The sequence below is a fragment of the Condylura cristata genome, unplaced genomic scaffold (genome assembly GCF_000260355.1).
Source record: "Condylura cristata isolate star-nosed mole 26May11 unplaced genomic scaffold, ConCri1.0 scaffold00012, whole genome shotgun sequence".
NCBI classification, from domain to species: Eukaryota; Metazoa; Chordata; class Mammalia; order Eulipotyphla; family Talpidae; genus Condylura; species Condylura cristata.
The window spans coordinates 22,312,541-22,338,112 of record NW_004567113.1 but is presented as its reverse complement, the minus strand read 5'-3'; the positions used below and the strand labels follow the sequence as shown (position 1 = coordinate 22,338,112).

At 36.1% G+C, this 25,572-nt stretch overlaps 1 protein-coding gene across 7 annotated transcripts in view; it reads left to right on the top strand.

The window, feature by feature from the left end:
* The window catches only part of YTHDC1 (YTH domain containing 1), a 38,737-nt gene that overhangs the window by 584 nt on the left and 12,581 nt on the right, over window positions 1-25,572 (top strand). For 2 of the 7 annotated variants that reach the window (XM_012724223.1, XM_012724222.1), the window contains exons 2-10: window positions 6,313-6,348; window positions 12,547-12,648; window positions 13,003-13,331; window positions 13,452-13,893; window positions 19,874-19,963; window positions 20,436-20,489; window positions 21,034-21,128; window positions 22,531-22,639; window positions 22,720-22,837. In XM_012724223.1, the coding sequence (XP_012579677.1) occupies window positions 6,313-6,348; window positions 12,547-12,648; window positions 13,003-13,331; window positions 13,452-13,893; window positions 19,874-19,963; window positions 20,436-20,489; window positions 21,034-21,128; window positions 22,531-22,639; window positions 22,720-22,837 (1,375 nt within the window). The remainder of the gene's footprint in view (window positions 1-6,312; window positions 6,349-12,546; window positions 12,649-13,002; window positions 13,332-13,451; window positions 13,894-19,873; window positions 19,964-20,435; window positions 20,490-21,033; window positions 21,129-22,530; window positions 22,640-22,719; window positions 22,838-25,572) is intronic. The other 5 variants (XM_012724227.1, XM_012724226.1, XM_004681255.2 and 2 more) reach the window with 3 other exon arrangements.

The following is a 25,572-nucleotide window of genomic DNA, read 5'->3' as shown; positions in this document are numbered from 1 at the left end:
CATCTCTCAGCAAACCTGCCTCTTTCTGGACAGCCCCCCCCCCCCACCCCCCCGCCAGCCACTCGGACTCTGGAAAAAACCAGGCCAACCCTATCGTCCTTGCTGTCCATGTGCCCTAGCACTTTATCTTGCCTAGGTTTTTGTTTTGTTTTTTTCTTTATAATCCTAATTCTCTTCTTTTTCTGTTTAGCTGTCCTGGGCGCGGCTGAGAGGAGGCCTGCTCTGTGTAGCAGGCCCCTAGGTTTATTTCCTGGTAGGATTATGAGAATGTAATGCGTAATTTCAGAACTTCCTTTTCAGTTAGGTTGAATTTCAAAAATCCTAGTGCCACGATTAAAGCTTGTCGTCTAGTAAGTGGGCATATTTAAGATGTGCTGTGGGTGGATTGTTAATCGCGAAAAATACCTATAAGTAACTTACGGTTTTTTTCGTTAAGATAGGCAGAGGGGCAACTATTGCCCTTTTGGTTTATCAAATACTTAATTTTGGAAAACGTGATGTTAGAACAGATAATCTTGAGCTAAGAATCCCTCAAAGCACCCCTCACCCCCCAAGCCATGTTCTGATAGAAATATGTTATGCGTAACCCCTGGAGGATACAGAGAGGGCAAATGAATGTAGTTTAAAGAGTTGGGGGGATAAATTGCAGTGAAGTAGGGGGAAAACCTGAATGGAATGTCATGTCTTTTGAAACGCCGACCTCCCAGGCCTTTGTGATTTTAATGCAGATCCTGACAAAACACCTGTCTGGAGAGAAGTATAGATTAAATGCAACTTTAAGGTCTTTTCCAATCCACAGTTAATATGATGGTAGGAAGTGTGACAGTTAATAAAATTATGACACAGCTGCTACCCCGTATCTCAGAGTTAAACTCCTATGTTGTTAATTAATTTGGGGTGAGGATTTGTTAAATGGGCTTGAGTCAGTTGGATTAGGCCTGTGATCTTCCTTTTAGTTTTTTCTCCTTCAGAGAAAGAGTCGTTCTGTTTCTGTAAATTGCTTTCCAATAGAGATAGCCTTAGGAGTAGACTGGGTGGAGAATGTTTTAAGATAATTGCTCCCATTTAAAACAATTCAGTGATTAGATTATAGTAGTTTTATTTTTCCTTAAAGGACTCCTATATTCTTTCCACAATTTTTTTTTTTTAAGATTTATTTACTTATGCATACAGAACTGGGGTACAGGCCAGAGTTACAGGGGCAGTGAGAGAATTCACCATACACAGTGGGGAGCACGGTAGGCAGATCAACAAAGCACACCGCTGAGAGGAGAGGAGGCAGAAGAGGTCTGCCAAGACAGGCTCTGTGTGCCATGTGGATCACCTCCTGGCGCCTGGGGCCTGGGATTGAAGTCACACTGAAGCGGCTAGGCCAGCTCGCAGTGTTGTGTCCTAACCTGTTGTGCCACCAGGGAGGGTCCTCTCCACAATTTTTAAAAAAGAAATCCAGAAGAAAGTGAGCACAGGATTATTGATGTTATTGAATGAAAGAAACTGAGTTTAATTAGGAATAAAGTCATGTTAAAAAATGATTTTAATCGGAGAATTCAGTCAGCATTAGGTTGTAGAGTGTAATTTCTGGCTTCTGTGTTTGGGTATTGTTATGATGTGTGAAATCAACAAATACAGCTTTAATAAAGCTCAGTACAGTTGATCCTTGAACAGTGGGGGCTGGGTAAGGTGAGAGTGAAGTTTAAGGACACCAAGGCTTTGACTCTAGTTGAAAATCTTTATATAACTTTTGACTCCAAAACTTCACTAGTAACCTGGCTGTTGACTGGAAGCCTGTACCAGTAACAGCTGATTGTGACACGCAATTTATGAATATATATTGTATAAACACATATACTAGCTTACTGTTTAAAGTAAGCTAGTGGGAAAAAATTAAAATCATAAGGAAGGGGAAAGTATTTATTATTTTTTTCCATACCTTAGCTTGCCTTCTCTTTATAGGAAAGTCTTGAGTTAAGTGGCTCTACACAGCTCAAATCTGTCTTTTAGGGGTCAGCTTGTACTTTACAAAATTCATTGTCTATAAAGATTAACGTAGTCATAAGTCAGTAATAGAATGCCACACTATAATAATGCACACTGAGGAAGAAAAGTAGGTAATCTAAAATTTTTATTTTAGAAATGGGGTTAGTGAAAATACACTCCACAAACTTTCTATTATATAGAGGCAATAATGTCTCCTGTTAGCAGTATTTGGGATTAGTTGTGAAAATTTTGGAAGGCCTCACTTTTTTTTTTTGGAAGGACAATTTTCATAGTTGAAATATCTGTTTTAAAACTCATTCATCTTTAATGTCTGTTGTCTGATGGGAAACTTAGCAAATAGAAACCTAAATTGCTTTTTTCATAAGGGGAACATTCTTTAGACTATCTCACTGTGCAGTGTATCATTTTGCCACATGGAATAATGAACAGAATTAAAATCAGTTTCTTGACTTTCTCTTCTATTTATTTGAACAAGGAAAGCAGAAGTTCAGTACTTAGCATCAATTATGTTACATGGAACTTTAGGAAATTATAGAGACGTCCTATGAGAATCTCAGTTATGTCACAAACTTTATAAATAGCACATTATACTGATAAGAAATGAGTATAAGTTGCACAAATTTACTATTAATTACAGTACTTAAAAATCTTGATTTGAGTCTTGCATATTAGCTGTGGTAAGCATTGGCCTATATAATGTTTCTCTTAATGTCCATACCTAGAAATTGAAGCCTCTAACTGGACCACTTGTGAGCTCCCTGATTCTGTAGTGATTATTTGTCTAAAAAAGTGAATTTGAAAGATGTAACTTCAGTGGTGTTAGAGAGTATTTTCATTTCTTCCTTTTGAGAAATACACTTTTTTATAAATACCATTCATAAGTTTTATTTATGTTCTTAAAAATTCTTTCCAAAGAAGTAAGCATTTTTATGATTTACATGCTTTGTGCTTTACCAGATTGGATGCTGCCAGTTCCCTTTGCTCACTAGGATTCTTTGATGTACAGTAACTATGTTTCGATGTCTCAAATACATTGTTTACAAAGCTGTAAATAATTTTGCCAAATTCATACTTCTTTGATCCTGTGACATTTGCTTTTAAGAGTTTCTCACTTTAAATATGTATACATTTACTTTCTAAGTACAGAAAAGTATATACATACCTACATGCACACACATAGTTGACTCAAGCAACAGGGATTGGAATTTTGTGGGTCCACTGATGTAAGTATTTTTTCAGTAAATACATTGAAAATTTTGAGGTAATTTGGGGCAATTTGAAGAAGTTCTCAGAGGAACTGCATAGCTTAGAAATATTTTTTAAAAATTAACATACTTGTGATAACCACATAAGATAATTTGTCATAAAATATACAATTTTAATAAAGTTCAAATTTAAATCAAACAGGCACATTGACTATATTTTGACACTCATAGTTGAGAGAAATTTAAGCAAGTATAAAGATGAAATACTAACTAAAGCACCTACTTTATTGTTTTAATAATTTTGTAGCCACCTCCTGTTTCTATTGTTGTGAACTCAAGTGTTGTTTATCTCTAAAAGATGGTGTGGTGCTGTTCATTTCTGCATGAGCAGCTCTTCTCCAGTACATTGCTTAAGGCAGTAAAAATTGATCTCTTAGTTCTTTTGGTGTTAACTACAATATTGTGAAGCCTGCTAGATAACATTAGGACAGCTGTATGAAGTGCAAGTGGTGACGGTAGTCTAGTGGTGCTCCCAAAACAGAAAAGTCAGAACATTACAAGAAAAAGTTGGATTGCTTGATATGTACTGTAGACAATATTGATCTAGGACAAAGTGATGAGAAACTTGTGGTATTGATAAATATAGTATAGTGAATGTGGTTTTTCAAGATTTTAATGTTTTCATTAGCTATTTTAAGAATACAGTGTATAATATACAAAATATGTGTTAATCAGCTGTTTATGTTACTGGTAAAGGTTTATGGGCAAAAGAAAACCATTAAGTTTTGAGGAATTAAATGTTATCCAGATTTTCTGTTATTCAGAAAGGGGTCAGCATTTGTAAACCTGTACACAGTTAAAGACCCACACACGCATATTATACAGTCAATCCCCTACTTAGGTTGATTTGACTTCTGATTTTTCAACTTTGCCTTGGGGTGAGAACAAATTCAGTACTGTACTTTGAATTTTGATTGTATTTTTTTATTCTGGACTAGCAATGATGAAGAAAGTTTTTTTGTGAAGTTGGGCAGTGGCAGTAAGCCTCAGCTCCCAGTCAACAAGTTAAGAGGATACACTCATGTAAAGTGTGCTAGAGTTTACAGATTCTGAGATGGTGGAAGGTGGGCTGTCTTTGATGTTTGAAAGCTTAAGTATATTCAGTGCATTTTTGAATTAGAATATTTTCAATTTAAGATAGGTTTATCAAGACAGAATCCTGTTTGAATTGAGAAAAATCTGCACATAATATAACCCTCACTGTAGTAAGTTCGTAGAATCAGATTGACATTCTTGATCTAAGATAGTTGAGTTCTTTAAAGCATGTGTTTGATATTCCATTGTAGTGGAAGAGAATTAAAAGTACTCATTACTTTTCAGTTAACGTGCTTTTTGGAAGATAGGTCATTTGAGTGAGATGGGAATGTCAAGTCTCTATACTTCATTTAGAGGAGTAACAATTTTAAATGATAGAGAAGTAAAAGACAGTGGTGTTATGTAAAATGTAACTGAAGGCTAGCTTCCAGGAATTCCCACTTGCTGCATTGCTAACCCATGCTAAAACTATAGTAAATGAATTAAAAAATAGAATGTACTTCAGAGCTCTGTGTTGGGAAATAAATAATTTATTATACTTAACTGCTGTCTAGCTTTCTTTAGTTCTTAGTTTGATGCTGGTCCCTGAAATAGTGTTCTGTATACCTGAGCTAGAGGTTTCTGGGGTCAAAAAATTGTTCAGTTTCTACACAAATAACTCTGGAGCTGTTGGGGGGAAATGATGCCCCGAATGAACTCCACAAACACAGCTTTTATGGACTCCACCCCCACTCTCCACCAGAGAATCCAAGTCATCAAAAATTACAAATCTCATAATGTCATCATTACTGAAGGGAAGATTGCTGGTAACTGAGGGTGGATTTAAGCATCCAGGTTTGGTATATAACCAGAAAGGCGGGCCTTGGGGCTCGCTTGATTGTTTTTTGTTTTTTTAAGATTTATTTATCCATAGGGTACTGGGGTACAGGCAAGAGGTGCAGGGGCAGTGAAAGGATTACCAGAGACAGAGTTGAGAGCAGAACAGGCTGACTAAGTACACTGGTGAGTGGAGCAGCAGGCTGGTCAGGAGAGGTCTGCCTCACCATGTGGATCACCTCCTCAGGCAGCGATCGAACTCATGCTGAAGTGGCTTTAGCTTAGTGCTGTGCATTAACCTACTGCACCACCAGGGAGGGCCCCCTCGGTTTTGTCCACTCCCAGTGCTGTTGGTATTTCAGCCCAGCAGAACTGGTAGCTTGCATTCATGAATTTATCTCCCTCCTTTTCTCCCTGAGTTACTCATTTTTTTATTTCCCCTTCTTTTGTAAATAAACCCTTTATTAGCCTTTTTGTGTGTACCTGCAGTTGAGTCATAAATCCCTTTTAAGCATACGGGTGAGGAGCCCAGTTAGGCAACTCATTTCATATGGGGGTTGCCTTGTAACAGAGCAAAAGCCAGAAATCTCTGGATTCAGATACAATTCTTGTGTAGAGATGGGAACAGCCCTATATTTTGGGTTCAGAGTTGATATTTAAGTCACTTTAATTCTGTGAACTTCCTTTTTGAATTGTTTATTTTCTTCTTTTGCCCCCAATATGCTTGAATTTGTTCCTTGATCTCAGTACTCAGTTTGCCAGACTAATGTGATAATAATTAAAATTATGCTAGTTTGCACTAGCAATGATAATGAAGGTTATATGCATTAGATACTGTGAATGTAAAACAGTTGCAATTATTGCACTTCCTTGAGAAATCTAGCCGTCTGTTTTATAGAAATGATATATATATATATAACGGAAGTTTATTATCCCCGTGCCTCAGTATCTATTGAACTGCACCTCCAATTAATTGGTAGTTATTTTTAACATCAGTGTTAGCTCAGGAGTTGTAGGCTTAAATGCATGTTAGGGTCAGGTAAATAAAGTGCTTGTTTCATTCAGTAGGTTTTGGTATTACATTAAAAAAACAACATGTTCAGGCTGTATTATAAAATGATACTGATTTACCAGGCATAAATCTAAATTGTCATTTACAAAGCCTTGACATATTGTTACCTTCTCTGTATCTTAACAGAAGTCTATGAAGAATGTCCCAGCTGGTTGTTTTCAGGTGAGAATCTGGACCCTAATGATCAAATAGTCTTTTTATCAGTAGGTTCTGAATTTTAAATCCTTGGAGTTTTTAAAAACTCTTAAAGAGCTTGATCTATCTAATCAGGTTAACATCAAGGTTAAGTGTATCACTTTAAAATGTATTTGAATTCTGGCTGTAAGTGGAAGTACCATTTAATGAATTTGTATTTCATTTGAATTAATTCATTGCACTGACAAGTTATGAAAAAATTTGTTCTGTTATGGCATCTTAATGTTTGAAGTTTAAAAAGATTTTTTAAAAGCTTATGGATCTCTACTTGTAGACATCAAAAAGTAGTGTTTTAAATACTAGAATGCTGCCTTAAAGTTACTTTTAGAAGCATGAATTTTGTGTTCATAGAGCTCTTAAACAGAATTTGCTAACCTTTATTAAATTTTACTGTTACTTTATTAACTTTTACTGTTACTATTTTAGATTGGAGTGCTGTCAAACTACCATGAAGTCATTGAATATAGATATCTTTATACATACTAATAACACAGATTTTCTGCACAAAGAGAGTATTTTTGAAAGTATTAAGGTAGTTTAAGGCAAGTCATCGTAAGATGCTCTGAATGTTAATTTATCTCAAAAAGGATTATTTTCTTTTCAAAAAAGTTATGCCATTGATATTAGTCTTTTTAACAGTAGTTGCTTTTGAGAGCATTAAAATTACCTTTTATAGCTAATTCTAAATTAAAATAAAAAAGAAAATAAATACAAAGGTAACTTTTTAACCAAAGAAAGAAGTAGTAAGAGTCTTTACTCTCACATTTACTTTTTTTACACCAGATTTTGGTGTTTAAAAATTCATCTCACATTTATACTTAACATCTTTAAATCTAAACAAAACTACATAGGTGATCATAGTTTTGAAAGCATCTACCAAATATTTCACACTTCTGTCAAATAGGTGTGTCTTCTTTTTGAACCTGGGTATACTTTGGTGATTGCTTTTGAGTAAAATTCTGTGGTAGTGATGTTGGACTTTTGCCTTGCTCTTTATGCATGACTTCAAATCACCGTTTTCCCTCCACTTAAACTTATGGTGGAGTGATCACAGAAAGGACCTAAAGCCCCAGGTGTTTGAGCCTGGCACCAGTCAGATGTGGATGAGCAAGCCTTTGGGTAATTTTAGCCCTGACATCAAAAACTACACCATCTGATATAGCCTTGTGAGATACCCTTATTGAACCCAAGAACCATAAGCAATAGTGAGAAAGTATAAGACACCAAGTTTGGGGGTTGGAAGGGTAGCATGTCATGCAGCAGTAAGTAGATAATCAGCTTTGAAACAAGATTATTTGTCTTAACTGATAAAAGAGGAATTTGTTTTGTTTTCTGTATCAAGTTTTATACATTGTATACTCTATAGTCAGGCACTAATGTGTTAAAATTTGATAGCAATAGGCAAAGACATTGTTGAAAACTGTTTTGGAGATTCAAATTTTGCATTCCTGTTTTTCTCATTCCCAGACACTTTTCATTCTAAATTTCAATCACAGATGAAGAAACTGGAGCTCAAAAAGATCATTATTGATTGATGACCTAGATCCTATTTCTAAATCCAGATCTCTCGCCCCGGGGTCATATTTTAGTAAACATGAGTGATTTCAGAAATGGAGAAAAATAGCTTAACATGAGATAACATTTTAGAGGTCAGCAAACTTTTTGTTACTGTGCAGATAGTAAATGTTAGATTTTGTGAGCCACACGGTCTTTACCAAATATTATCCTTTGCTTTTTTTTTTAAGCCTACCTGAAAAGTAAAGGAACAACTCGTATCCTGCAGGTCAGAAATAGGTTATGGATTGCGTCTTACAGGTCTTAGTTCTCATATTAAAACCACAGAGTATTGATAAACTGAGCTACATAATGTGGATAAAATGTGTATACAGCCATGTTGTGGATGTTACAGTTGTTCTTAACTTAAGATGCTATTATGTTGATAATACAGAACTTCCTGGCATACTAATTTGAAACTAATCAAACTGCAGTTATACCCTTTTAGTAATATCTTACATTTGTGTTGTTTAACAACTTTTTTGTTTTAAATGGTTCCCATCTAATTAGCTCTAGATTTAGAAAGTCTTAACTCAAGACTTATGCCTATATTCTTACAGACAAAGTGATTTTGGTCAACTTGAATTTCTAAGTTAGGATATCTGGAAAATAATGGAAGATAAGAACCATAATATACGACATGAGTCATATGAATATATAATATGTAAAGTGTTTAAAAAGTAAGCATTGGTCAACCATATTTATTGTCTTAAAGATTTGTGGCTCCTTTCTAAAACTTCAACCAATTTCTCCACTTGACTAATATAATTATTGCTAAAGCTTTTTAAAACAATAATATCCTTTATTGAAACCATTGTTTAGGCATATATGAATTTTAAGCTGATTTAAATTAACTTGCACAGTTTTTTGGTTCGAGCACATGTAAAGTATATACTTTCATGTGACACTTTAGCATTATTCCTAATTAAGAGCTAGTGATTTTATGGAAAAGTGTATTTTGCTTATGTGCATATTCACTTATTTCACTTAATTTGCTGTTGTGTTGCAGTAATATCAAAAGTTTTTTGGGGGGGTGGCTTGGCTTCAGGTATATTTGGTTCTGTCAAGGTCTTTTTCACCCACTTTTTTACTGACTACAAAACTTTGACCCAAGAAGCTAATAAATACTTGCAGAACTTTGGAATTTTTTCCATCTAGTTTTATGTTTTATTTTGTAATACAGTCTAAAAATGACATTTGCCACCATTCAGACCTTGAAGTTTCCTCTGTGAAAACATACATCTACATCTAAAGGATGAAAGAAGTCTTTTTGGTTGGCATATCTTGTTTTTAAATAGTGTTTAAAAATTAGCAAACAGAAAACACCTAATAGTATATATTCATTTTAGAAAAAGTACAAGTAGTAATTCTTACAACCCAAAGAAATCAGTTGCTGCACCATTCCAGGCATATGTAATTTGCACATTGTTGTTAGTCAGAATGTGTCTGACTCTAAAATACAGAGGGCAAGATATCTTTTCATGTAATACACGGCCTTGCTTTCTTACCATACTTACATCAGTGTTTTGGTTCTCTCCAGTCATTGATTTCTGTCCTCAATGGGGGATGTTTGAATCCCATCTAAACTGTTTGTAGACTTAAGGTTGACAAACTTCACTGTACTTTCAGTGGGATATGCTTTTTAGCTGGAACCAAATATAATGACCTACCTACCACCTCACAGAGTGACAGTGTTGGGAGTGGCTCAAAATCCAGATGGGTTGGAGCAGTGAGAAGCCTAGAGGGACTACACCAAGAAGGTGCAGCTCTGATCCAGAAGCCATCTTGTATTTATTTAGAATCAAGTTTAGAGAAGATGGGCAAGCAGGTAGAAAATATATATGCATGGGGATGTTTTATAGATCTGGTGCAAGCTACAGTGGAGTGAACAGGGGATGTTGGGAGGTTGTGCTCCATTGCACCTGGCAGTCAGAACATATTATGCTATTCTTACCTAACTTTTTCCCCATCCCCTGCTTATTGAACTTTTTGTTGTGTAAGGTATTTTAGCTGATCTTGCTAATGTGCCATAATTAGCCATGTAATCTTATCTGCTTGCTGTTTTCAGCAGATACTGGTTTTCCAATATCTTCATTATACCAGGACTTTTGTCCTGGGTGAGAGGGCTGCTGCCTGACCAGCATGAGCTCTGGGCACAATTGCCCAGAGAAAAAGGGCTGGGATTCCCACTGTGACATGTCATAACAGTTCATGACTTTAAACTTCTCTTTACTATTTGGGAAAATATTTTTGATCTTGGAATGCTTGGTGTTCAAAACAGGAATCACTAGATTTTCTGCATGGTAAAACAAATCAGTTTAAAATGGGAAGTATTTTATATGTATTTTAGGATTTCATCTTAGGACAGAGTAGGAATGAGTTTGGAAGTTGACAAAACTGAGTTTGTGCCTATAATCAAAGTTCCTTTGTCTAAACGCATTAACTTACATAGATCGTAACAGCAGTCTGAATATTTTTGATTGTGTGGCACAGCAGTTTTTTTATCTTTATATTACTATATTATTTTAGGAAAATAAAAATAGCTACCGGAATAGTAGTTTTTTTTTGTTGTTACATTTTTTCCACAATTTGTGCATTTTTAAATTCATACTCTTAGCTCTCAGTGTATTTTTGTGGTTGTATGCACGCATACACTGTTATTGAATCATTTTTCAGTTGCTAATATGATACTGCTTTGCCCCTAAATACTTCAGTATTTCTTAAAAACTGCTGTTTTTACTATTACACTCAACTTCAGGAAATTAACACTTTTAATCTGTAGACTTCCTTTCACTAACACATTTATATCTCATATTATGTACTATATTCAGTTGTACTACTTTAGTCTAGAGTTGTTACTGTTTGTATCTCGTGACATTGACTTTGGTTCCTCTTCAATCTGGATTTCATATTCATCTATGGGTTCATATTTTGTGTAGGAATATCACAGAATTATTGTTGGTGTATTATACCAGAAGATCTGTGATGTTGATTTGACCTACTGGTGATAGTTTTTCTTTTTTTCTTTGGAGGAAGTAACACTTCTTTTTTAAAAAGATTTATTTATTTATTTGTACAGAACTGGGGTACAGGCCAGAGATGCGGAGGGTGAGAGGATTCACCAGAGACAGAGTGGGCTGCAGAAAGGCAGATCAACAAAGTACACTGCTGAGGGGAGCAGCGGGCGGGTCAGGAGAGGTCTGCCTCTCCATGTGGATCGAACTCATGCAGAAGTGGCTTAAGCTTCTTTGTGCTGTGCTTTAACCCGCTGCACCACCAGGGAGGGCCCGGAAGAAGCAACGCTTCTTTAGTCATAGTTATTTAACATTGTATATATTAGCCATCTTTGCACATCTCCAAAGCTCTGCTAGAATATTTAAGATTAGCAAGGTTATGGAAACACAATGTCAGTAAACATAAACCAAGTGGTTTTCTATATATTTCCAACAAATAGGAAACTGAAATGGAAAACACATGCCATTTTTATCATCACAGCCATAAAATACACCTATGTCAAACAGGTACAAGGAGTTTTAATGGCATATGGCAAAGAAATATATATTCCTTGGGTATTAATAATCACTTAACCAACATCTCTGAAACTCATCAAATTACATACTGGAAATTACTGACTTAACATTTTCTGCTAATTATATCACTACAAGTAGTTTACAAATTTAAAGGAGAAAGGAAACGTGTCCTATGTGGAGTCACATGATAAGGTCTGTTCACCTGCTGAGATAGGTGACTAGTTCTCCAGCTTCCCATATTTGTAAAGGTCCTCTGAGCAGTGTCTTTATACTATTGCTCTTTTTGGGTGAATTCCATAGTCACATCCTTGAGTGACACTGTTGCATTAGATGTATTCCTTCTGCTGCTCCTGGAAGGTTCGTCTGGGAAGTCTTGAGGGCAGGGACCCTGTGGTAAATTCATCTGCATGGTTTTTACTCCCATCACAAACACGTTGCTTTGAGAAGTCACTAAACCGCTTGGTTCATGTAGCTTTTTAAAGCTTTTGAGATAAGTAGATAACCATGGGAAACCCTTGGTGTGAGCCCTCCTTTTGGGGTTCTGTGAAAGCAGAATAGTGAGTAATGAGTCTAGAGCAGTGTGATAGGCATGGGATGGAACCCTAAGCACTTATAATGGAACCGAACTCTCTAAGACCCTCCATGAGATAATGTGATTTCTTGTGTTAGCTGGAGTCCGTAAGGTTTTTCATTATAAAATTACTTTTTTTTGTAATCAGTAAGTGTCTTGTGGCATACACAACAATCCTTGAGAAGTGTTTATATGTTTTACATGTGTTTTTATTCTGATGTTTAAAATTAAAAAAATAGAAATTGAAGAACGAGATACAAATACAGAAGTTCTGACCTTTTCTTTTTGTACCTTAGTATACATTTTGTCCCTGTGTGGTGTATACTCCTATCTTTGTATGCCAGAACTCTATCATATTCTTTACTTTTTATTGTTTTATAAGAATTAATCTTTAGTTTTTATCCTGAAATAGTAACTTTTTCTGTGTATGTCTCACATAGTAGGTATTCAGATTAAAATGCAAGTAGATATTTATTTTCCTTTTTATTTTCTGATTTTTTTTGCTTCCAGATGGTGAACTTAATGTTCTAGATGACATTTTGACTGAAGTACCAGAACAGGATGATGAACTGTATAATCCAGAGAGTGAACAAGATAAAAATGAGAAAAAGGGTATGTAAAATTTGGTATTTTTGTTAACGTAGAAATTTATTTAAGAAAGTGGCCTTGGCTTTCATACTTGTTCTTTAAAGCAGTTAACACCAAAAGTGCATTTGTAACAAGCTGGGGAACCAAATTCCATATAAACTAGTAGTAATCTTTTCTCAACTGTTTGAAACATTTCAGATGCATTAATTTATTCCAGCAATATAAATAGTGTTTTCCTTATGATTTTAACTTTGTAAAACTATTTTAGAAGACATTTTAATGAGGCCCTCTTTTTTCTGTGATATATTTTATTTGCTCATTTTTGATGAAATAAATACTACAATCACTTTTATGTCTTTTTTAAATTGTATTCTTAAGGATCAAAAAGAAAAAGTGACCGAATGGAATCTACTGACACCAAGCGACAAAAACCTTCTGTTCATTCAAGACAGTTGATTTCCAAGCCATTGAGCTCATCGGTTAGCAATAACAAAAGGATAGTTAGTACAAAAGGGAAGTCAGTCACAGAGTATAAAAATGAGGAATATCAAAGATCTGAAAGAAGCAAGCGTCTAGAAGCTGATCGGAAGATTCGTTTGTCAAGCAGTGCCTCCAGAGAACCATATAAGAGTCAACCTGAAAAATCTTGTCTCCGGAAAAGGGATCCTGAACGGAGGACCAAATCCCCCACACCAGATGGTTCTGAGGTAGTAAATGTTTTTGCAGTATAGAACAGAAAGCAGTTCTTTTTGAGGCATTAAAACGGTTTATTCAGTCTGACCTTGTCTGTTATATGACTGCTGATTCCCTTTTTCTTTAAACATCAGAGAATTGGACTTGAAGTGGATAGAAGAGCAAGCAGATCCAGCCAATCTTCTAAGGAAGAAGTAAATTCTGAAGAATATGGCTCTGACCATGAGACTGGCAGCAGTGGTTCTTCTGATGATCAAGGCAACAACAGTGAGAATGAGGAGGAAGGAGTGGAAGATGTGGAGGAAGATGAAGAAGTGGAAGAAGATGCAGAGGAAGATGAAGAGGTGGATGAAGATGGAGAGGAGGAGGAGGAGGAGGAGGAGGAAGATGAGGAAGATGAGGAGGAGGAAGAAGAGGAGGAGGAGGAGGAAGAAGAAGAATATGAACAGGATGAGAGAGACCAGAAGGAGGAGGGAAACGATTATGACACTCGAAGTGAGGCCAGTGACTCTGATTCTGAATCAGTTTCCTTCACAGATGGGTCTGTCAGATCTGGTTCAGGCACAGATGGCTCAGGTACTACTTTCTGTATGTAAATGTTTCTTTTTAAAAAATTGATCTGTTTGGCTTTTTCTTTCTTAATTGTACTTAAGGTTCACAGTGTGTGTTTAGGTTTGGTTTTGTTTCTTTGTTTTCACATATTCCTCATAGTCTACATACGAGTGAAATTATTGGTTATTTCTCTTTTTCCTTATTTCACTTAGTATAAATCCCCACAACTCATCTGTGTTTTTCAAATGGCAGAATTTTGTCATCTTCATAGCTGTTTAGTATTCCATTATATGTATATATACCACATCTTCTGTTCTTGGATACTAAGATTATTTACGTTCTTAGTTGACCTGATTGATTTTATTCTTGAGCTTAAATTGAATGAAATTTTTGATGTGATGAGGGATGCTAAGGCTTTTTTTTTTTAAGTATACTTTTTTTTAGACTATACTTTTTAGTATTATAAATACGTTTTGATAAAATTTACATATCTTCATTTAAGGCATTTCCCAGCTACAGTTGGATCATACTATCAATTAGCAGGAGTCTATTGTTTCTATAAGGAATGTACTGCAGGTTTTAATCGTATTAGTTTTTATTTTCATACCAGTCAACAACAGTTTAACCACTAATTTGCTTGAAATACTTATGCTACCTATGTAGTTATTACAATATGTCTGTTAAGTGCTTTCTAGGTTCCCATCAGATGGTAACAGAAATCAAGGCAACCTCTTTCTCTCTTAGGAGCACAAATTCCTTGCAGTTCTGTTCTTAGTTAACTTAGGGTCTTCAGAAGGCTGGCTATAAAGATTAAAAGCTAGAAAATAAGTGTTATTGAGAGATTGAGTAAGAACCATCTTGGATTATTCCTTTTTACCTGTTTTACAAATTTACCCTTATCTGCTCCATGAGATGTAATGTAGGAATGGTAGGTGGTAGTTGTTACTTGAATGAGGAAGCCTTTTTGGAAGAAATTTACAAGGAAGATCCCAGATACTATGTGATTATGTTGTCATGGCTGTCTTATGTAATGAAGCAACCAGAGTTAAAAACAAAAATGTCCCAAATTAGGATACAGGAAGAATCCTATGCTTTTAGTATGTAGGATAGGTTTTTTTTTTTTTTGCATTATGGTCAAATTTTATCATTTTACTATATTTACATTATTTACGTCATTTTTATTTATTTACATTTGTTTTTGCATACAAGAACTGGGGGAGATAGAAGCCAGAGGTTGGGGGAAGGGTGAAAGACTTCACCAGAGACAGAGTGGGGAGCAGAACAGGCAGATCTGGTTTATAGTTGTCTATTTTTCTTTGTTTTGTTATGTTTTTGTTATTTTCTTCCCGATGCCTTTTTTTGTTCCCCTATATTCCTCCTTATAGGTAAAACCATTTAATATTTTTTTTCCTTCTGACTTTTTTCATTGAACATAATCCCTTCTAGCTCCATCCCTGTTGCTGTGAATGGTGTTACTTTATTTTTTGATTGCTGAGGAGTAGTCCATTGTGTGTGTATACCACATCTTGATCCAGTTGTCTATTTTTGGGCATTTGGGATGTTTCCAGGTCTTACCTATAAATAGTGCTGCAATAAATACAGGAGTGCAGATACTCTTGCTATAAAATATATATAAATAAAAACAATAAGGACAGTAGTACCGCCTTATCAGCTTAGGTGAGCTGCTAAGCACTTTGTAATAATGTATCCCTAACCTGATATATAGATGAGGAAAACAAATTAAAATTTTCAGTAAGAGAAAGCAAAAATTGTACAAAAATGAACAATATAAAATACAAATTTTATGAACATTTTTTTAAAAGTCAAGGGGCCCTCCCTGGTGGTACAGCGGGTTAAAGTGTAGCACTGCAATTGGCTACAGCCACTTCAGTGTGAGTTCGATCCTCTGCCCCACAGGTGATCCACATGGTGCAATAGACCTCTCTTGTCTCACCCGCTGCTCCCGTCAGCAGTGTACTTCATCAGTCTGCCTGTTCTGCTTCCCACTATGACTCTTGTGAATCCTCTCACCACCCCTGCACTTCTGGCCTGAACCCCAGTTCTAATGCATAAATAAATCTTAGGAAAAAAATGTCTAATATCACAGAGCCAAATACAGGTGAAGATTATAAAAAGAAAGAATTAAAGAACAGCTACATCTACTGAAATACATGCTGGGGGGCAGCACGTGAGATGGGAGTGGCTTGCTGTGCCTTGAGGATTAGTTCCCTGGCTGGCAATCAAACTGGTGCCATTGTCACAGCAGCTGGCTGCGAGAGCTTGACAGCACTGAGACTTTACTCTTACCCCCCTACCCAAGGAGGCCCTTTTTTTTTTTTTTTTGGTAATGTAAATGAAAGACCAAATGATCAACTGTTTTCTAGTGATGTACTTTCAACCATGTGCTCACGGAGTTCTGGATTTGGGATTTTGAAGCAGGTTTGAGTTGAATAGTTGAGCAGTTGACTTTGATATAAAAAGTTGTGTAATCTAATCCTGCAACCCCCGTTTTTGTAAAGTGATGTTTTCATATCTTTTATAATTTATAGTAATATAGAATCAATTTGTATTGACAGTATAGATGAACACTTAATTATTGTGGAGGAAATACATACATGGGGGAGGAAATATTCTATCAAAACTGTTAGTAGAAGAGATTTATTATTTTAGAAGAGCTGTCCAGAATCCTTCCTTTACATAAGGACAATTTAGTAGAGTTCCCTTGAAAGACTCTCTTTGAAGAACAGGCTTTAAGACTGTTTAGTGTACAGGAAATGATTTTTTTTTTTTTTTAAGATTTTATTTTATTTGTGCATACAGAACTAGGATACAGGCCAGAGATGTGGAGGGTGAGAGAATTCACCAGAGACAGAGTGGAGTGCAGAACAGGCAGATCAACGAAATACACTGCTGAGGGGAGCAGCGGGCGGGTCAGGAGAGGTCTGCCACGCCATGTGGTCACCTCCGGTGCAGGCGGGAATTGAACTCATGAGGAAGCGGCTTTAGATTCTCAGTGCTGTGCTTTAACCCGCTGCGCCACCAGGGAGGGCCAGGAAATGATTTTTATCATGGATTCTTCATAATGTGAAATAAAAATGGGTAGATTTAGAATTTCTCGATTTAGATGATGTCACTATGTTGATATTTAAAAATAAGTGGATTACAGTTTAGTTTCTGAGGAATGATTTTTCTAGATAGTTTATTTAACCTATCTTTAGACTTCAGTAACTTTCTTGTGAGAACGACACACTTTGGTGAGGTTGATAAAAATTTGTAATCTAAAAGAGATGAAAAATACTTAAACTTCCTGTAGTAATGCTAGATTAACTTTATATAAAGACAGTTTGGTAGAATGTTACCCTGTGCACCGATTGTCTTTCTTGCATCATCTTGGGGAAGGTTCTTCAGCATTTTGAATCATAAAGTTTTGTTTTTAAATAATAACACAATGTTTAACTCCTTTATAATCCAGAGAAAAAATTAAATTTTGCTAAATCTTAAAAAAGATTTATTTATATTTATGCATACCAGCACTGGGATATGTTGGCCAGAGGTGCAAGGAGGATAAAGGGGAAAAGAGATTCACTGGAGACAGTGGGTAGCAGAACAAGCTGATCTACTGAAATACACTGCTAAAGAGGAGGGAGCCATGGGCAGGACAGAAGTCTGATTTACCATATAAGTCAGATGTCTGGCCAAGGATCAAACTCAAACTCATGTTGCAGTGGCCAGCTATAGTTTGATAGAGCTGAGACTTAACCCCCGGTGCCACCAGGGAGTCCCCGGTGTTAAAAATTTTGAAAGAAATAACCAGGATTTTAAAACAAGACTTTATTTTTCTAATCTCTCTCATGGGGATACATTGACTCAGTGAAACCATTCCCTACTCTGCTAAGCAGTATGTAGGAATGTGTGGTCAGTGAACAAAACACATTTGTGTTAGAGATTTGGAATTAGAGAAAACTTTACATTTGGGTGAGGTATTCTTACTCATTTTATACAAAAGGACTTCACCCTATTCACTTGAAGTTATATGATTTACCCTAATTGGAAGAATTTTAAAACTTTTGAAGATTAGTCTCATTATTCAAAGTCAGCAAGTCTAGAAATAAATACTTCTTTCTAGAATTTGTTATTTTAAATATTATGCCTCCATGGTTGCTAACTTTAAATGGGCTCAACTTCTGATTGTGTGATGTACTTTTTGCTCTTCCTTTTTAGTTGTAAGATAAGAAAATCAGTATCATTTACAAACTGACATCTATCTGGAGAGGCAGTTATTGGTAAATTACAAGGGAAAGATGTTTAAAATAGAGGAAGAGAACTTTTAAGATGTCCTTTAAGTTTTACATATTTAAACCAGCTAGATCTAGAATCCCCTTTAAACAATAGCAGTACAATATCTTTTCAGTTCATTGAATAGGAGTAAAGCACAAGGACTTGTATTTGAAAGTCCTCATCCTAGGAACTGTGGTTCCCTGGATCCACTACCTAAGCAGATCTCTTAAGTTAAGACTTTCTTTTCCATAAATGAGTAATGGTACTATATATCTCATGAACTGTTAGGATTCAGGCAGAGAATGTATTTAACAGTTTTAAATAGTTATTTATAGAATCATTATATAGCACAGTTGTATGCAAGTTCCTTTGTTTTTTTTCTTGCTATTTTTATAAATATAAGTATATGCATTTCCTCCCTTCATATTCTTTCTTCTTAGTTGAAAGTAGAGGATTTTACAATAGTGTAATTAAAATACCAATAGAGACAGAGAGCCTTTTTTTTTTTGATTCTCATATGCATGCTTATGAAATTTCAGATTAAATTTGAAGTGGTTCTATGATAAGTAATATCTTCTGAGGATTCCAGTCTTTTTTTTTTTTTTTAAAGATTTATTTATTTATGCATACAGAACTAGGGTACAGGCCAGAGGTGCAGGGGCAATAGAGGATTCATCAGAAACATAGTGGGAAGCAGAACAGGCAGAACTGAGTGGAGCATCAGGGGAGACAGGGAAGGTCTGCTGTGCCATGTGCATCACCTCCTTGGCCAGGGATCCAACTTGCACTGAAGTGGCTGTGGCCAGCTTCTTGGTGCTGTGTTTTTTGCCATTGAGCCACCAAGAAGGACCCAGATTCCAGTCTTTTTTCTAGAAAAACATAAGATAGGGCCACCCAGGAGGTCCAAGGGAAGTCTTAGCACTCTGAAGCTACCAGCAGCCACTGAAGCCCAAGTTCATCCCTGGCCAGGGAGCTGACCTACATGGCACAGCAGACTCTCCTGTGTCACCCACTCGACTGCTCCCCTCAGCATTGTATTTCAGTAGATCTGCCTGTTCTGCTGCCCACTTTGTCTCTGGTGAACTCCCCCCACTACCCACCAGCACCTCTGGCCTACATCCCAGCACTGGGGTGCAGGCCAGAGGGTGTTGGGGGTTGGGTAACAGGAGTCACCAGCAGCAGAGTCAGGAGCAGAATAGTCAGATTGACTGCAGAGGGGGACAGTGGATGAGACAGAAGAAATCTGCTGTGCCTGTGGGTAACCTCTTTGGCCTGGGATCGATTTCTTGCTACAGAGGCTATGAACAGCTTTGTAGTATTGTGCTTTAACTAATCCCTTGTGCCACTAGGGAGGCCCCTTAAATTGAATTTGAAAATAAAGAACAGTAATCAAAATTTTAAATTTCAAGAGAAGTTGTTTTATTTGTTTTGCAGATTTTATTCACCCTTCTTGGAAACTGACTGAACATTTCTCAGTCATGCCCATGTGTTTTTTTTTGTGTGTGTTTTTTTTAATTAATGGTGGAAACAACAAAATGTCCTTACAGTTTTTGAACAGTATCTTTGAATGGGAATATGCCTCCTTCTGAGAAAAAACTGATCATGAGAGATTAGCAATTCTTGAGTGATTATACAAAAATAAGACACAAGGAATGCTAATTATCAGTTACCTATACTTACATTGTGATGTTTTAAAAAGTCTTATTTGAATTTTTTTGTTTTTTAGATGAGAAAAAGAAGGAAAGGAAGAGAGCTAGAGGCATATCTCCAATTGTATTTGATAGAAGTGGAAGTTCAGCATCAGAGTCATATGCAGGTATCATTTTGCTTTTATTTGTGATCATTTCTGATCTTAATGTAATCTGCTGTAGAAAGTGTGTGGAGGCTGTAGTATGAAATTGTTGATGTCCATTAGTACTGATTTTTGGCATGTTCAGTGTAATAATTCTAGAGGAACCTAAGCTTTTTCTTATTATTTTAATCCTGTTCTGTTACTGCTTAAGTGGAATTTCACTTTTTTTTTTTCTTGGAAGATGATGATTCAGTGACTAGTTTTCTGAGTGGGAAACTGTTCAGATATACATATTTAAAAAAAAAACAACAACAAACCAAACAACCCAAAAAACAAAACACTCGTACACATAGAGAAGTATTTTTTTTGTGTGTGTGTGGGTGAGCCAGGAAGAATAATTTGTCTTGAATGAGAACTTTATGTGACAAGACTGTAGAAATTTTGTCTTATCTCTATTAAAGCTCAATCTGAACAAATGTACTTTGGCTAAATACAGGTTCAGAAAAGAAGCATGAGAAATTATCATCTTCCGTTCGTGCTGTCCGAAAAGGTATCATTTAAATTTGAAATTGTTTTCATTGCATGCTACATAAAGTCATTGTTTTGCCTTATTGGTTCTTCATTAATAGTTGGCTCTAATATAGTAATGTTCTGATATATTATTACATTAATGAAAAATTAAAAATATAGACTCTCAGAGACACCTTAATGTTAACTTCTTACTGCTTATCTTAGAAAAGAAGTAAACATCACAGGATATTTTTGTTTTGGACACAGTAGATAACGTATTTTTAAATAGCATAATGGTCTATTATCAATCTCATAAATAAGTCTATATTCTTGTAGCCATTTTCATACATATATGTGGCTCTGATATATCAGAACATCACTAGATTAGGTTACCTTTTTGCAGAATGCTGGTGTCTTTTCTTAGCTTTATTACATGTTGTGGCTTAGCTTTTCAGGTTGAAAGGGTGCTTAAGAATTATGAAAGTTTAGCTGGGTGTGGAGGGTTAATTTCAGTTAAGACAGCTTACATGCTTTTGTGTGATAATGGCCTCTTGGTTTAATCAGTGTGGATTTCTTTTTTTCAGATCAAACCAGTAAACTCAAATATGTTCTACAGGACGCAAGATTTTTTCTCATAAAGAGTAACAACCATGAGAATGTGTCTCTTGCCAAAGCTAAGGTATTAGCATCAGTTCTGTTGAAACTACCCTAATTTTGAACTTTCTGGGAAGGTGACTTTTAATAACATGTGAAAGATACCGTGGTTTTCATTAAAGATTCAAAAATCCATGGCTCCATTGCCAGTTAGGTCTGTTTTGTGATTGAGTAGTCAACCTAAGAGTGGTTCAAATTTTAAGTCTTTTCAAAGGTGATTATAGAAATAAAAATATTTGATACTGAAGAATGTATGTAGCTGACACTGTGAAAGATATGTTTGTTGACTTTTATGTTCCTATAACATTTAGCTACTAATTCTAACAGCTTTTTAAGTTTCTTTAAGCTATTTTTGTTTTATATTGATGGTTGTTTTACACTTTGAAATATTCTCGAGAAGAAATCACTCCTTTATGGGGATTTTCTTTTATATTCAAAAATAGGTCACTCGGGCTTAGTGAAAAGACCCAAGTCAGGCTTTTCAAAAGGTATCTAGGATTGCTGTGGGTTATTTTAAGATAATTTTCCTTTCGTTTTTTGGTACCAAAATACACTTGTTTGTTATAGTAGCTATTAAATATTTTTCTATTCTGGGTTCAATGAGTTATAGTTTCTACTGATTCTTAGAAACTTAAAACTGAAGTTAAACATTTTTCTAACTGCACTTCCATTAATGCTAGTGTTCTGTATTGCTAACGTAAGGATTACCCATCAGATAGCATTAATAGAAAGAACACACCAAATTGCTCTGTACTGGAAATTCATTCTCTTCTTCAGCTGCAATGGATTTAGGCAGAAGATAATAAGCATTTAGTGTTGAATGTATAGTTTGTATGAATAGATTGAACTGAATAAGTCTTTTAATGTTCTTTGTTGAAGATACTGATATGAAAATTGATTAAAATATTCAGAAGTTAATAACTTGTTTCAGCTCTGCAAAACACAGGCCTCTTTGGTCAAATTATTGATACGTGAAAATCTGAAAAGAAATAGAAATGTTAGAATCTTGACAAAATTTTTCATTTAAGATTTACTAGTAACAATTTTTACTTGACTAGGTATAGTTTTTAATTATGAATAAAAGTATGCTGTAATTCACCTTCAAACAACATAATTTTATCACAGTGAATGGGATATTAAAATAATTGTAGGTGATTGTTATGGAACTCTAGCCCATAAGGTTTGAACATTCCCCCATGTGTTTACTAGTTGTTTGTATGACTTTGTTAACGTTGGTAAGATTTTCCATATTTTTTCCTAGGTTTTTATTAAATACAGTTTATTTGATGATAAATGAGATTTTTTTATCATTGTAGCTTACATGAATTTAAAGTACAATGTTTGCTGCCATGGTATATCATACATATAATAGGAAACATAAAAGTTTGCAATAATTTCAGCTTGTAATCTTTACATTATTTGTATAGGGTGTGTGGTCTACATTGCCTGTAAATGAGAAGAAATTAAATGCTGCATTCAGATCTGCAAGGAGTGTTATCTTAATATTTTCTGTCAGAGAGAGTGGAAAATTTCAAGGTAAGAATAAACAGTGTGGATATCTAAGAAACATTACTTATATTAGCACCTATATATTATGTTGTATTTGATTCCCTTAGGATTTGCAAGACTTTCTTCAGAATCACATCATGGAGGATCCCCTATACACTGGGTGCTTCCTGCAGGAATGAATGCTAAAATGCTGGGTGGTGTTTTTAAAATTGACTGGATTTGCAGGTAAATCATGCACTTTAGTGTAGTTGTCATGTTTTTGAATGGGCTGCCAGTTGGGAAGGTTAAAACCCCACAGTTGTTTTCATACTGTCTGTGATTATTGTTCTCTTTTTGCTTTATTTTGGTCTCATTCCTAGACTGATTAGGAGCCACAAAATTTAACAATAAGTATACATATTTTAGGAGGGAAGGTTCAGTTTTAGTCCCAAGCTTTATGTATTTTGTGTATTTTCTGTATAAGTAATATAGTAGTACATTTTATACAAATTAGAAAACTACTTAAAATGCTTTCTTATTTTCATAATTTTAGTTGACGTGATCTTTTTTTTTTTTTTGAAGGAGTTAATGTTGAACTCAGTTATTAACATTGTCTTAATACCCTTACTGAATAAGTGCACATAAAAAAGTTAATTATTTAAGTGAAGTTTACACGACATGCATGTATCTATTGAGTTAAAACACTGCCTGTGCCCTCCCTGGTGGCACAGCAGGTTAAAGACCAGCTCTGAGAAGCTGAGGCCACTTCAGCATGATTTCAATCCCCACCCCGGAAGTGACCCACATGGTAAGGCAGACCTCTCCTGACTCACCTGCTGTTCTCCTCAGCAGTGTTACTTTGTCAGTCGGCCTATTCTGCTCCCCGCTTTCTCTCGTGAATCCTCTCACCACCCTTGCACCTCTGGCCTGTACCCCAGCTCTGTATGCATAAATAAATAAATCTTTTAAAAAAAAATTGCTTGAAGGGACCATACAGGTTATTTTTTGTCAGTTATAAATTGACTTTGTTACTTGTTTTTGACTGGGATAGAGGAATTCAATAAGAATAAAAACTAAAAATGTTACTGATCTTCAGGAGGGTATAGGGTATATTAACATATGGAAGTTCTTGGAAACAAACCACTGGGAAGAGGTAAGGGTCTTGATAAGGAGCCATCATTTTCTTTTTTTTAAGATTATTTATGCATACAAGAACTGGGGTGTAGGGGTATGGAGGAAAGAGGATTCACCAGAGATAGTAGGGAGCAGAACAGACAGAAATAGACTGCTAGGAGGGAACGGGGGAAACAGTGGTGAGACAAGTGAGGTCTGTTGTGGGTCATTTCCCTGATAGGGATTGAACTCATGCTGTAGTAGCTGGCTATAGCTTGATAGTGCTATGTCTTTAACCCCTGTGCCACCAGGGAGGAGAGCCATCTTTTTTTTTTTTTTTTTTTTTTTAATGAAATCTTATTGGTTAAATGTTAGCTGTGGGGCAGCAAAGAATTATGAAAATCACCAGCATTGCCAACAGTGAAACTAGGTATTAGGTTGAATTTTTAATGTTGGCCAAAAAAGCCCATCTTTATTTTTATATTAGTTTATTTTTACATCATTTTGTGCATTTTTTCATCTCAGTTGTATCCCTGTGGGCTTCCCCTCACCAAATCACCCTGTGCCATCTCCATAGTCCAAGTGCATTTCCCTCCCCCCACTGTTTTTGATCCCATTCCCCACTCCACCCCCATAAAATGTCTCATTTATAGCTGCTCATTATTATTATTCTCTCGTCTGGTCCGTTATACTCCTGCTATGAGTGAAACCATCCAGTATTTTTCCTTTGCTTTCTGGCTTATTTCACTAAACATGATCTTCTCCAACTCCATCCATGATGCTGAAAAGACATGTTTATTTTTGTTTGCTGAGTAATATTCCATTGTGTATATGTACCACATCTTTTTTTTTTTTTTTTTAAGATTTATTTATTCGTACAGAACTAGGGTACAGGCCAGAGATGCGGAGGGTGAGAGGATTCACCAGAGACAGAGGGGAAGCAGAACAGGCAGATCGACGAAGTACACTGCTGAGGGGAGCAGCGGGCGGGTCAGGAGAGGTCTGCCGCGCCATGTGGTCACCTCCAGGGCAGGCGGGAATCGAACTCATGCGGAAGTGGCTTTAGTTTCTCAGTGCAGTGCTTTAACCCGCTGCGCCACCTGGGAGGGCCTGTACCACATCTTTTTAATCCAGTCATCCACTTTGGGCATTTGAAGCCCATCTTTTTTTTTTTTTAAAGATTTATTTATTTGTGCATACAGAACTGGGGTACAGGCCAGAGGCTCAGGGGCAGCGAGAGGCTTCACCAGAGACAGAGTGGGGAGCAGAACAGGCAGATGGACGAAGTACACTGCTGAGGGGAGCAGCGGGCGGGTCAGGAGAGGTCTGCCACGCCATGTGGTCACCTCCGGGGCAGGCGGGAATCGAACTCATGCGGAAGCGGCTTTAGATTCTCAGTGCTGTGCTTTAACCCGCTGCGCCACCAGGGAGGGCCCTGAAGCCCATCTTTTAAAAAATGTTTTAAATTATTTGAAATCTGTGCCTGCAGATTATTCATCTGTTTGTAGGGAAGAATTCAAGGCAGTCTAAATTCACCCATATAGGAAATTAGTTAACTAAATTTTGTTTGTCACTTAAATATATTACACAGGAATAGTTGTCATCTTACGACATGAAAAGATATAACAGGTTAAAAAAATGCATAATTGTAATGCTGAAACTGTGGGTGATAGCCCCCTACTTTATTGCATCCAGAATTTTAAGTGTTAATTTATAGCTTTTTAGAAATTTATACTGATTAATTTGTCATTAAATTTAATAAATATCGGCCCTCCCTTGTGGCGCAGCGGGTTAAAGCACTGCACTAAGAAGCTTAAGCCACTTCCACATGAGTTCGATCCCCGCCTGCCTCAGAGGTGACCACATGG